General features: G+C 40.7%; 1 protein-coding gene across 1 annotated transcript in view; it reads left to right on the forward strand.

The window, feature by feature from the left end:
* Nucleotides 1-14,279, forward strand: part of LOC122539265 (general vesicular transport factor p115-like) — a 73,428-nt gene that overhangs the window by 45,910 nt on the left and 13,239 nt on the right. Inside the window, exons 16-19 of the mRNA XM_043673967.1 lie at nt 5,650-5,670; nt 10,380-10,490; nt 11,041-11,159; nt 12,387-12,568. Coding sequence (XP_043529902.1) covers nt 5,650-5,670; nt 10,380-10,490; nt 11,041-11,159; nt 12,387-12,568 — 433 coding nt within the window. The remainder of the gene's footprint in view (nt 1-5,649; nt 5,671-10,379; nt 10,491-11,040; nt 11,160-12,386; nt 12,569-14,279) is intronic.

The raw sequence follows: 14,279 nt of genomic DNA on the forward strand, positions 1-14,279 counted from the left end.
TTTGTTTCCATGCTGTATAACGCTAACTGAGTTAAGTGTAATTTCTGTGCAAGTTTCTGCTCACCGTCATGATTCTCAGGTGGTTCAAGCATTTTTTTCCCTTCAATGCAAACTCACCCTGGAATGGTGGAGGCAAATGAACATTAGGATTAACCAAAGAAGCAACACATAAAAGGATGGGAGATGTTTTGAGCGAGGAGGAAAGTAACCTGCTTGTGGAATATATTCATAAATCCGCTTTCTACAATGTGTGTATTTCACACTGGTTGTAAAGCTGCTGGACAATGATGGATCAGTGAATTAGTGAACAGAGCAGGGCCTGAGTTCAGTTCTTGTCAACTTTTTTAGACCTATAAAACTTAATTCTAGTTGATTTTGTTTTTGGAGATCATTCCTGAAGGATGTAAATGATTAGGTAACTAACTGAGTTGCAGTTGATTGGAAGGCCATGAAGTACATGTATTAATTCCATCAGAGATGTGTATGTTGGCTGGGCTTGTGGTTATTGCCCATCTAAAGCTGTCCTTGAGCAGATGGAAGTGAGCTCATACCTGAACCAAGCAGTTCATTTGGTATAGGCATACCTAAAATGCCTTTAGGGACGGAATCACTTGGTTTCATTTTTTGATGCACTTCAGTTTAATCCAATCGATGGCACTCTGTCATTCCAGAGAGCTGCTAAGAGTCAACTCCTTTACTTTGGATCTGAAATCACATGTAGGCCAGACCAGGTAAGGACAGCAGATTTCCTTCCCTAAAGAGCAATAGTGAGCTAGATGGGTTTTTAAAACAGTTGACAGTGGTTTCATGGTCATCAGACTTTTAATTCCAGATGTTCAGTGAATTTACATTTCACTACCTGAATTTGACATCAGATCCCCAGATTTTTACCTCCTTATCTGGATTGTGACAATAACACTAAACATTGCCTCCCCTTAAATGAGGGAGGAAGGCCTATGACTTTGTGTGAATAAGGTTACTTTTTAAAAAGGAAGGGCAGAGGCTCATGTGGAACACAAGCACCAGCAAGGACCATTTCAGCTGAATGGCATGTTTCTGTGCTGTTAATTCTGTTGGTTATGCAAAGTATGACTTACAAATAAATCTCATCTGAAATACTGGGTTATATAATGTATCAATCACAGTCTAAATAATCCAGCTGCTCTCGACAAATCTACCTGTTGTATTAATGGAGACTTTGTGAATTTGAGTGTTTATGACACAGGCTTGAGTTTATATTAAAGACCTCCTGTCTTTTTGGAGGGAAAAATTCCTGTTGTGCAATTTACCAATGTTTTTGGTAAATGGCAATTTCTGAATGCATGTCGTGTATACGGTTTGAAGATGGAACCAGTTTGGAGTTATTGCTGATTGTAAATGTGCAAGGAGCTATTTAAGGTATGAAAGACATAAGAAAGCAACATGACTTGTATTTCTCAGAGCGAAACATGGAAAAGTCCATACTTTTCTTGTTCAAGTAACAGGACCACACACACTACAAGCACACACACACATGCAAACAGATACACATACACACTCTCACATACAAACACACACACACAGACACACACTCATACACACACACTCTCACACACACAAGCACAGTTCGCCATCACAACCAAGTAAAGGTCCTGAGGTTAAATGCATGTTTCAATCACAGTATCACTGTGTCCATAAAGATCATTGCTAAATACTCTGTAGATAACCCAGTAAAGGTCATTGCTAATAATTTACAGATACTTTCGAATCAATCTGTTCAGATTTTCAATTACCCATCTATGGACCCAAACCTCCTGGCTCAGAGGTAGGGGCATTATCACACCAGTAAGTGACTAAAGAAATATAAGGCCGATGAGATAGATCAGCCCAATGCAATTAAAGCAGAAAACTCCCAACAACTGTATATGAAAGTGAGGATGGAACTGGAAAACAGCAGGAAAATCAGCTCTAGACTGGCACCAAGTGGCCACAGGTTGCAATTGTCTTGTAGCCAAAAGATGAGAGAAATTGGATGGGCAATGACATCAGTCAATAATGGTGAAGGGTCAGGGCCATTGAGGGGCAGTGGTAGTGTCCCTACCTCCAAACCAGGAAACTGGGTTTCAAATTGCCTGCTTCACAGCTACGTAATAATATCTCTGAGCAAGCTGATTTTGAAATAGCTGCTCAATGTAAAGGACTATTAGGAAGCCAGGATAAGAAGTGACCAGACAGCAGGATTTTCCAAGTACACTTTAGTCACAGTTCTAAACTGTTCAATCTTAGTCACAATACAGTGGTTCCACCATTTGTTCAAATCCACCCACATTTCTTCAGTAGCTCCCTTGCTGATTCCAATATGCAGTGATCTGCCAGTTGGAAAGTTCCATTTTCACCTGAACTGCAGATGACAAATTAACCTTAAAACCAGCTCAGAATAACTGAAAAACCCCTGGTTAGAACATTACAGTGCAGTACAGGCCCTTCGGCCAACCTGTGAAGCCTATCTAACCTCACAATTCCAATCTCGGCCATGTGCCTATCCAGTGACCATTTAAATGCCCTTCAAGTTGGTGAGTCTACTACTGTTGCAGGCAGTGCATTCCATGCCCCATGACAGAAACTACCTTTGGCATCTGTCCTATATCTGTCACCCCTCGATTTAAAGCTATGCCCCCTCGTTCTAGCCATCACCATCTGAGGAAAAAGGCTCTCACTGTCCACCCTATCTAATCCTCTGATTATCTAATGTCTCAATTAAATCACCTCTCTGTGACCTCTCTAACGAAAACAGCCTCAAGTCCCTCAGCCTTTCCTTGTAAGACCTTCACTCCATACCAGGCAACATCGTAGTAAATCTCCTCTGCACCCTTTCCAAAGCTTCCACATTCTTCCAATAATGCGGTGACTAGAACTGTATGCATTACTCCAGGTGCAGCCGCAGCAGAGTTTTGTACAGCTGCAGCATGACCTCATGGCTCCAAAACCCAATCCGTCAAGCAATGAAAGCTAACATGCACCATATTCCTTCTTAACGACCTTTTCAACTTGAGTGGCAACTTTTAAGGATCTATGCACCTGGACACCGAAATCTCTCTGTTCATCTACGCTACCAAGAATCTTACCGTTAGCCCAGTACTCTGCATTCCTGTTGCTCCTTCCAAAGTGAATCACCTCACTCTTTTCTGCATTAAACTCCATTTACCATCTCTCAGCCCAGCTCTGCAGCTTACCTATGTTCCTCTGTAACCTACAACATCCTTCGTCACTATTCACAGCTCTGCCGACCTTAGTGTCATCCGGCAATTTACCATCCCATCCTTTTATGCCCTTATCTAGGTTATTTATAAAAATGACAAACAACAGTGGACCCAAAACAGATCCTTGTGGTACACTGCTAGTAACTAAACTCCAGGATGAATATTTCCCATCAGCCACCACCCTCTGTGTCATCTTTCAGCTAGCCAATTTCTGATCCAAACCACTACATGACCCTCGATCCCATGCCTCAGTATGTTGTCCAATAGCCAACTATGGGGAATCTTATCAAACACCTTACCGAAATCCATATACACCACATCAAGCACTTTGTCCTTATCCACCTGTTTGGTCACCATCTCAAAGAACTCAATAAGGTTTGTGAGGCATGACCTATCCTTCTCAAAACTGTGTTGACTATCCCTAATCAACTTATTCCTTCTAGATAAGGTTGGTCAGTTTAATCTTATTAAACCTATTTCCCCAATTGGGACAATTTATACCATCAACCAGAGCTAGTGTCCTTTGTCTATAGAGGTGAAGCAATCTAAAACAATCTGTTTCAGGTTCTGATTTCCAGTCACTCCTATATCTCAGTACATCTATTTGAAAAGTAGAGCCATCCAGCAACAGACAGCTAGGTCCGGATTGCACTAACCCCCAGAAACAGAGGGGTTTGGCTCAGGTGGGAGGTTAAAGATTTAAAACTCAAAAGCAGGCCAACTGACTGTAAACAATTTAAACGTAAGTTGGGGGCAAGAACAAGCATCTCTTTACTCAGAGGGGGCGGATTCATTGTTGAAATCTTTCCATTAAGCTGTCTGTTGTCATTTTCAATAGATTTTGTTTTTAAACTGCATTAAGTCACCTTCTTAACTCCCCATTCCTGTGCAATTGGGCCTTGTCCAATCACCGCCTTTGCTCTTTAGTGATCAGTCCTCCTAACCACTACTCTCCAACATAATCTGGTAGCTTGATATTCAGATTTTTGGTCCACTCTACATGGTGTTTCATAAATCATGCAATGATTGTTGAAGAAAAGCTTGCATTGATATATCATCTGTCCTAATCTCATCCATTACGGTCACTTGATTCAGAAATGCCACAGCTGACTTGTGCACAGCAAGATCACACAAATGGCAGTGCTGTGGCATTGATGTTGATTGTCATGTGTCCCCTTGAAAATACGCGGAGTCCTAGCACAAGTATACCTGAATACCACTGGCCTTCCATCATCCGTACATTGTCAGCATGTTATCATTTCGAATCAAAAATTTTTTGATGTAGAGCTGATTTCCCAGAGCATCGAGCCACTGCATGAGGTATTTGAATATGAGCTGCTTCAAATAGCCTTGTCCTGTTTGTGTTGTAACACAGTGTTCAATGGCAGTGTTACTGTCTCAGTGCAGTTGATGTTGATGCCTGCAAGAATCCCTCAAGAAGGAAGTTTACTCTTGTTGCAGCCAACTCTGCAGATGGTGGCCTATTTAAACTGCAATGGTTTGTCCTTCTGAGATCTAACTGTCTGACCCAGACCAGTATGGCCCTTTGGAGTTCTACCCTGTAGCCAAAAAATTGAAACATTGTTGTACAGACCAGCAGATTCAGCATTAACACAAACTGTATATATTTCCTTTGAAAACTGGCCAATACAAAGAAGCAGAATAAAAAGACTAAATGCTGGATATAAGCAGCAGGTCAGGCAGCTGTAGAGAGAGAAACTCTTCAGAAAAGTGCTTCTGATTCAAGATCATGGACCTGAAATGTCAACTCTTTCTTGCTGAATATTTCCAGCATTTTCAGTTCTTTGTTCTTTTAGATGTCCAGCAGTAATTGTATTCTGATTTGTAATCAGCTTTAAGTGGATATGCCTTCTACCTGGATTCTTGTGATCTTTAGCTCACTGATTAGACTTTCAATGTCAACGTGTTAATACATAGTTCAGTAAATGGTGAACGTGCAGTCACCTGCTGTTCAAGTAGAGAATACATTGGGTGCACCCTTCCTTTTTTAATTCCATGTTGCCTGTTTCAGATGGTACTGGATAGTTGCTGCTCTACTGTGAGAATGGGGCTGCAATACTACAATGCTCTCGTGTCGCAAATATTGAAATGTATTGGGCTGACCTTTTTGGTATTGTGACTGAAATATGGTGTCTGGCATTTGTGTGGCCAGAGTCAGTGCCATCTGAAAAAGAAACAGTTGGAAATATTCCCAAGATCAGGCGACATGCTTTGAGAAAGGAGGCAATCAGTGTGTGTTTGAGATCAAAGACATTCAGGCATAAGAGTTCTATATAGATCAATTCTCAAATAACTTAACTTAAATGTTAAGTTTAACACTACAAAAGTATTTGATTAAAGTGATTAAATTATATATATATATTGCTCACTTTTACTGTATGATTTACAGGGAGATAAGATCAACAGACGGGTAAGTTACTTGGCACAGAGACCATTTGCTTGTTGCAGCAGGGCTCTCTCTTTTGCCTTGAGTTGAGCTGTTTTCTCTAACTGCATTGAGTGATTGAAGCACTGTCCTAGGGTGTTCTCTGTTTTATGTTTAGGTTGTTTGGGCTCTCTGTAACTTGGGGATTTACTTCGAGTTTCCTTTCCTGTATTTAAGAGCCAATGTAGTTTGTGAGAAAGAGGACTTGGTGTTTTCACTGATCTTCCTTTCCTCAAGAGGGCAGTGTGCAACAAGAAATAACTTTTCCACCATTGCTGTTGGATGGTGCAACATATGGCTGTGGGGGTGGGGGTGGGGGTGGGGGCGCAGGCTAATTGGACAAAGATCCAATGCAAACGTGAAAGGCTGAGCAACCCCCTTCTGTGCCCTAACACTCTCCTCCCCAGCACCTCTGGTACAAGTCTGGTACTTGCAATTGGTGCAGCAATCCTCCTGTGTCTGTACATAGCAAACTTCACTTATCTTTGAGTGATTTAAGGTTCCATCCTCCTGTACAGTTTGCTTAAAATCTACACCATTACCCATGTATCTCAATCTATAACTGTCTTATGTGCAGTTCACATACATTCAGGTTAAAATATGCAATAAATTAATTGATACCAACAATTGGAATATTAACATCCTTTTGATCTTCCTCTCCATCTCCCTTCCTCTGTGCTGCTGGTTCATTCACGTTGCACCACTGCAACCAAACTTAAGCATGTAGCTTGCTGCTAAATTCCAGTGTTCTGCTTTTTCCAATTCCCAGCCGAGATTGACCATGATTTAGTAAATATTGGGGCAGTTTCACTCAATGGCTGTTGTGGGAAATGAAAGGAGGTTGCACTGGTACTGACCTCCAGGTTAATGCATGTTGGGGTCATGTGGAGGCAGCAGTCCTCTGCAACCCATCACGTTATTGATGTGCAGTTGCTTGATACAGATGTGTAACACAAGCTGCAAAATGTTACTTTCCCCTAGCACTAACATCTCACTGAAGCCCAATTTTGAACGTATTTGGAGAGTAATTAATCTTCCCCTTCCCTGTGGCTGAGCATGCAGTTGTATTTGTGACTGTCGGTGAGAAGTCTGTGAATTTTGAGAAGTCTGTGTTTTGGTGTGTATCAATCCCTTTGGTGACTATATCAATCCCTTTGGTGACTATATCAATCGGGTGTGTGTTGCTTGTGATGCAGTCTTCCCTTCTGAGCAGAGAGGGGTGGCGGATTCATTGCTGCTTGCAATATGATCACCTGACTGCAAACCACTGCTGCTTCAAATTGAGCGCCATGCCTCACCTTCACATCAAAGCCAGTTTCGAGTGTTCAATCTGCTCGCCTGCCTGCTTGCGCATTCATATCGCTGGGAATAGGTGCTCATGCTGCTTCTCTGCTCTCCTCCACTGTGCTGTCCTTTGATTAGAATTGCCAGAAAATGTGAAGGAAATTATTGCTTATTTGAGATTGAGATGTTTAGAATGTCTGAGAACTTACCAATGCGGGAAAATCTGGGCCACAATATTTGGGTTTAATGACTGTCAAAAGCAAAAAGCTGTTATTGAGGATTTAACTTGTGGATCATAAACATTATCCAACTTTATCCACACCCCTCTCTTGTAACTAGCTCAGACAACTCCAGTTACTTTACTCAATTCCTGAGCAGTAACTCTGGTATGGTTAATGTACTTTCAAAAGTAAGCTGTCTATAATTTCAGTGATCCAATTTAACCTTTTCCCTGAATTCTTGACTTCCTGAGCTGCTCATGTTGCTGAATTAAAACGAATGAATCACTCCTAATGCTTTGGTGATTTAAAAGCCTTTCAGGATTGGACTGAACAAACCTGAGTCAGTAACAGAAGCAGTTTCAAAAACCAAAATTGCTGGAAAAGTTCAGGTGTGCCAGCATCTGTGAGGAGAAATCAGTGTTAACAGTTGAGTGACCCTCAGAACTGTGAAAATATCACTCTACTCAAAATATTAACTTTGATTTCTCTCTGTAGACGTTGGCAGGGCTGCTCAGCTTTTCTAGCAATTTCTGTTTCTGCTTCTGATTGACAACTTATGCAGTTCTTTCAGTTTTTAATTACAGAAACAGTTTGCATTATTTCAGAATTTTGACAACTAAAGTATTTCTGTGTCATGCTTTGAAGTTCTGTTGTTTAGGAAATCAAGCTCATTGCAATCTCTTGAAATGGTATAAATACTGCAGGTTTTCTGGCAAAATTGGAACTTTTTTTTTCCTCCCAGTGAATTTTAAATCTGCATCCCCTGGGAGTAAAATGTATCTGTGCTGTTGTTGTATGTAAAGTGCTGTATCCACACAGTGTTTGCCCTGTGCTGATAGACAGTGGGTGAGTTCATTCACTCACCGTGGTTATTAGATTAGATTACATTAGATTAGATTACAGTGTGGAAACAGGCCCTTCGGCCCAACAAGTCCACACCGACCCGCCGAAGCGTAACCCACCCATACCCCTACATTTACCCCTTACCTAACACTACGGGCAATTTAGCACGGCCAATTCACCTGACCTGCACATCTTTGGACTGTGGGAGGAAACCGGAGCACCCGGAGGAAACCCACGCAGACACTGGGAGAACGTGCAAACTCCACACAGTCAGTCGCCTGAGGTGGGAATTGAACCCAGGTCTCTGGCGCTGTGAGGCAGCAGTGCTAACCACATAGCCACCGTGCTGCCCACTTTGTAGAGAAAATGGGCAGCAGTAACCAGGGGATCATGAACATATTTATACTTTCAGGTTGTCCTGTTTCACCATTGACATGTTTCAGTTTGTGCTGTGCCACATCATGGTGCAGTTGTATTGCATTTAAATGCTATTTAAAAGCTCAGTAAATATGGTAATCTATCACACTTCCCAGACTTGTCTCCAGGTCAGCCTTGTAGTGAACTATAGAAAGTTTCAACAGTTAACTGTTAGGATCTAATTCAAAGTAGTCAATGTAAACTTTATCCGGTTTAATATTGGAATCAACAATTACGTATGTAATTTCTTGAAGGGTGATTGAAGGAATTTTATAGCTTTTTTCCCCCAACATTACACAAGGTGGTTAGGCCATTACCTCCCCTAATGGAGCAGGATAGATCACTTTTGAGTCTGTAATTTCTTGAAGGGTGATTGAAGGAATTTTATAGCTTTTTTTTCCCCCCCCCAACGCTACACAAGGTGATTGGCCCCCATAACCTCAGACTTCAGTAAACATCTCTCCAACTCTGCTTTGAATGTAATCAATAATCCAGCTTACACTACTCACTGGGGAAAAGAATTCCACAGTCAGATGATTGTCATCTTGACCTTGTATGGGAGAGCCTTCATTTTTTTTTAAACACTATGTCCTCTTGTTCTGGAGCTATTTTCATGAGAAAATATGAACGATTTGAATTGTCTCATTGGGATTAATTTTCCTATCAAAAAATTAGGAATAGAAATCTAGTTTTTAAGAATTCATTTATAATTAATCAAATTTATTTTAAACCGTTATTGAGTGAGTGAGGAAGCTATTGATAATATATGAATTAGCTTGAAGATAATGGGGTCAGTCTAAAATAAATGTTTGAATTTATGGTGAACTCAAAATCCTGAGGTCCCAAATGTAAGACAGACAAAAATACTCCCAATGGGGAGTTCAGAAATTCTTTCAGACAGTGGCCGGGGATAAGATGGAACTGTACCATTATAGGGAGTGAATACTGTCGACGCATTGAAAGGGAAGCTGGATGGGAATAGCGTGATGAAGCATTAGAAGGATATGCCAATGGGGGTCATTGAAGAATAGTGGAAGATAGCTCACGCAGAGCTTAAATGCCAACATGGGCCAGTTGGGCTGAGTAGCCTGTTTCTGTGTTTACACTTCATTCAGTGTTTTTCCTCTGGATTATATCTCCACCTTTTGTAGGTTTCTCACCAGTTCCAGTACCTGCAGCTACCTGTGTCATCATTCTGTTAACAGTTTAATGCTGCACAACCGACCCAGGCAGTGACCTCTTCATTTATATAAATTGTCTAATATCACAAGATGCCTTGAGGTTCTTGAAAGACTTTCAAAGCATATGATGTAAATAAGATGGCTTGATGAACGGTGATCTGGGCAAAAATATTTGCCTCCAACTATGTCTGGTGAGCTCCCTATTTCTGGGTGCATAGCATGTGTTGATATCCAAGCACACTCCCTCTGAATGTGGAAAGGCAGACATTCATTTATTAACCTTGTACCAGGAGATTAGAAAAACTAAATAAATTGGCTTAATTGGTGTGGTGAGCGATACTAAATTCTTCCCCCATCCAGATTTAATAATAGATGCTCAGCCTTCTGATTTCAATCAGAGCTGCCATTGTATCCCAGGATTACACATTTTTTTTAAAGATACTGACAATTATGGAGGCACCTGGAAGCAAGATAATTCGAGGAGAGACTGCAGCTGCATCTCCAGAGGATAACGTTAGGCCCCAACTTTCAGTACGTCTCCTTCCTTTTGGTTTTGTGCACTTTGGAATCCATGGATTTTTTTTTCCAGGCCAGCATCATTGTTGTTTTTCAAAGCCCTGCAACACCAAGTATGATGATGTAGTTATTTGTATTACAGTCTGTGATAAATGCAATTCACAGCTCAAAACTTTCATTTCCAAATTAAACATAAACGTGTAATGTCTAACTTATTGCCGTTCAAATTCAGGGAAGCAAGGAGCAAACACGGGTTGGCCTACTGATGTTGCTGTCTACGTGGATGACCAACTGTCCTATTGCTGTGACTCACTTCTTGCACAACCAAACCAATGTTCCTTTTGTATCCTTTTGTGGATTGGTTTCATAAATTGGAGATATCAGTTGGCCTCTCTTGAGGATAAGTACAGATGAAAGTGGACCAGCAATGAAAGGAAAATTCTCTACTGCATTGGACACTGAACATTGTTATTTGAATGCTGTTCTCTGAATTGCTTTGTCTCGTTAGGTTTTTCAACATTCGTACCTGTGAACAGAGGTGCAGATCTGTTTCTGAAAGGTGTTTTATTCTTGTGTATTTGTCGGTTTTACTTTGAACACAAACCCTGTTTTCCACCGTTACGTACTGTTATTTCCTTAGTCACATCTGTTTCATACTCTTATTGTTTTATTTCGATTCTCATTGTGCAACATTTTTCTACTAAATGTTGAAAACAAATAGTGGCAATGAAAAATGGTTAACTAGAAATAGAAATCTAATTATATTTTGTATGCTATATTTGCTAATGAAGAATACATTCTGAATAACCACTGCAATTCATGGACACTTACTTTCCTAACCACTTTGTTTCCAAGTTATTGGTTTGAAGCTTGCCCTTGACGATACTATTTAGTTAACGGCACAGATATCGGAGAACCTTGGGGAAGAGGAACAACTTGTGCAAGGTCTCTGTGCCCTTCTACTGGGCATCTGCATCTACTACAATGAGAACTCTCTGGAGAACTACACTAAGTAAGTGATTCCACAATCCCAGGGTACAAGGAGTACTTGTAATGAGATGATGTTGAACATTTTAAGAAAAAATGGAGCACAGGCTACTACCTGTAAAAGTTGGGGCTTGATAGTGTAGTTTTTTTAAAATCTGAGTTTATAAACGTGGCTAATATTGAAAGCAATTTTTTTCCTGCAAATTATTTAATCCGAAGAGTGGGGCTGTTTGGTTGCCCGGCATTAACCAGTTTCCAAGACAGCTTCCAAACAGTGTTCTGCTTATCTGCGTAGTGCAGCACTAATTTTATTTTTTTTTGTACATGGGATGTGGGTGTCAGTTGCTGGACCAGCATTTATTGTGTAACTGGAATTGCCCTTGAGAAGGTGGTAGTGAGTGACTTGCTGGCACAGCCTACAGTCCGTGTGGTGTATATGGATCCAAAAGGCTGTTAGGGCAGGAATTCCAGGATTTTGACCCAGCAGCAATATGTTTACAAGTCAGGATGATGAGTGGCTTCAAGGGCAAATGAGTTGGCTGTTTCTTCATTATTCTTAAACATTAGAATGCAGAAAGTATCCAGCCTCTTAGCATGCTGCAACTGCATTACCTGTCTTCTAAAGCGAATTTAGTGGATATGGAAATGTAATCCCTAAGATCCAGATCTTGGAATGAAGCCATAAAAACAGAACAATGTGCATTCTTTTCTGAGCCCTGAGCTACTGGTGATTTTGAATGACTGACTGACTGAGAAAGCTAATGTATTCCAGAAGTTCGAACTAGAGACTGACCAGCTGTATGGGAAAAGCAGTCTTTGTGCTCATAGTAATGAGTTGTTGCTTGTATAATAGGTTTCCAAGTCTCCAATAGCTCCTGCTTCTGGACAATGTCAAGAAAAACTAAATTTACAGATTTTTAGTGGCCTTTAGCCATTTGATGTTAAAGTTATCTTTTACATCCCTTTGAATCAATTCCGTGTTGAAGCAAATGCAGCCATGTCTGCTTCCCATTGTTTCCAAACCACTCTAGCAGTAAACAGCAGTTGGGGAAGGTGTAGTTTGGGCACATTCGATATCTGGTGGCCTTCTTTTTCGTGTAGTGCTTCTATGATTGTGAAATGGTCAAGAAGGAGACTTAGGGTCCATGCTGCCTTGTTATCCTTCCCAGAATGATAGTCTGGTCATTTTTAGTAAGTGGTCTTCAAAGTATTAAGTACAAGGTAAGTTGAACTTGCACTTCTCTCCATACAGGGAAAAGCTAAAGCAACTCATAGAGAAGAGAATTGGAAAAGAAATTTTCATTGAGAAGTTGGCTTACATCAGCAAGCATGAGCTTTACTCTCGAGCTGGTCAGAAACCCCAGCCCAGCTACAACAGTCCAGAGCAAATGCTGTTTGATCACGACTTCACCAAATTAGTTAAAGAATTAGAAGGTAATCTTCACCAACTGCATAATGAAGCTCTCGTTTACTAGTATGAAGCCATTCAGCTGGGCATCTTCATTAAATACGTAGCACCATCCTATCTTTATTGCATTCCATCACTAAAATGGCTAATTCTACCCTTTGGTATTGCTCCAGAATTGAAGTGTTGACGAGACGTGTCTTGATGAACTCCAGTCCCACACACAGGCACACTTGTACAACACAAAATTACCTATCTGCAGGATGATGAACCTTTACAAAAAAGGGGAAGAAACAGGTTACGTGGGCCAAAGTCTGGAAACAAAAATTACGTTTAGTAATTTGCCGAATTTACTGAAATTTCTGGTTGATGCAGTTAAATCCGGATAACTATAAGTTGATAAAATGCTTAGTTCTGATTCTAACCAATCTCAATTCCAGTTTTTGGGGATTGATCAAATCCACTATTTTAGGGTTTACCAGGTAGATCCAAATACTGGTACTTGGACATCCTCTCAGAGGGACATCTCCTAAGAAACTGAATTTTATAAGAAACTGCAGCTTCTGGGGTGTCTTCTGTACTCCATGACTTCAGGCTCTGCCAAAACAGAATTCTAAGATCAGAGAGGGACAGCGATTTTTGAAAAGATTTGTAGCTCCGGTTGATGATAACTATGTAAGTTTGCTTGCTGAGCTGGAAAGTTTGTTTTCAGACGTGTCGTCACCATGACTAGGTAACATCAGTGAGAGTCTCCACTGAAATGCTGGTGGTATGTTCTGCTTTTCTCTCAAAAGGTCTTGGTCTCTTAAGGTGGGTGATGTCATTTCCAGAAGCAGTAACGCACAGACTTGAACAAGCTGCCCTTCCATCGATCCTACCCAAACTTTGGGCCCACTATGTAGATGACACCTTTGTCGTCACAAAACAGAACAAATTAGAGGAAACATACAACACCATCAACAACATCCTGGCAGGCATAAAATTCACAAAAGAGGAAGAGAACGACAACAGACTCCCATTCCTAGATGTGACAATTGAATGTACGTTAACAGAGCTTCAAACCAGTGTCTCCTGAAAAACAACACACATGGACCAAATATTTTACTGCAGAAGCAATCATCCCAATATTCACAAACGGAGCTGCATCAAGACATTACTTCAACGAGCTAAATCACACTGCAGCACCCAAGAATTACAAAAAGCAGAAGAAAAATATCTATCCAATGTTTTCAAAAAAACAGGTACTCAATAAACACAAACTGCTGATTCCTCAAAAACAAACTCAAACACAACCAAAAACTATATCCACATTACCTTACATCAAAGACATATCAGAAATGAATTCCAGGCTACTCAGACCCCTTGGCATCGTGGTAGCCCACAACCTACCGACGCACTTAACAGTGACTAATGAACCTAAAGGATCCATTAGATACCACCAGCAAAACTAACGTCATTTACAAGATACCTTGCAAGAACTGTTTATATAAAAAAAACTACATCGGACAAACAAGCAGGAAATTTGCCACCAAAATATGAATACCAACTGGCCACCAAAAAACACTACCCACTGTCACTAGTTTTCTATGCATACAGAAAAAGAAGGACACAAATTTGACTGGGACAACACACACATCCTGGGACAGGTGAAACAAAGACACGCATGAAAATTCAAAGAGGCATGGCATTCTAACCAGAACTCCATCAATAAACACATCGATTTAGATCCTATCTACCCTC

This window comes from Chiloscyllium plagiosum, chromosome 32, assembly GCF_004010195.1.
Source record: "Chiloscyllium plagiosum isolate BGI_BamShark_2017 chromosome 32, ASM401019v2, whole genome shotgun sequence".
Taxonomy (NCBI): domain Eukaryota; kingdom Metazoa; phylum Chordata; class Chondrichthyes; order Orectolobiformes; family Hemiscylliidae; genus Chiloscyllium; species Chiloscyllium plagiosum.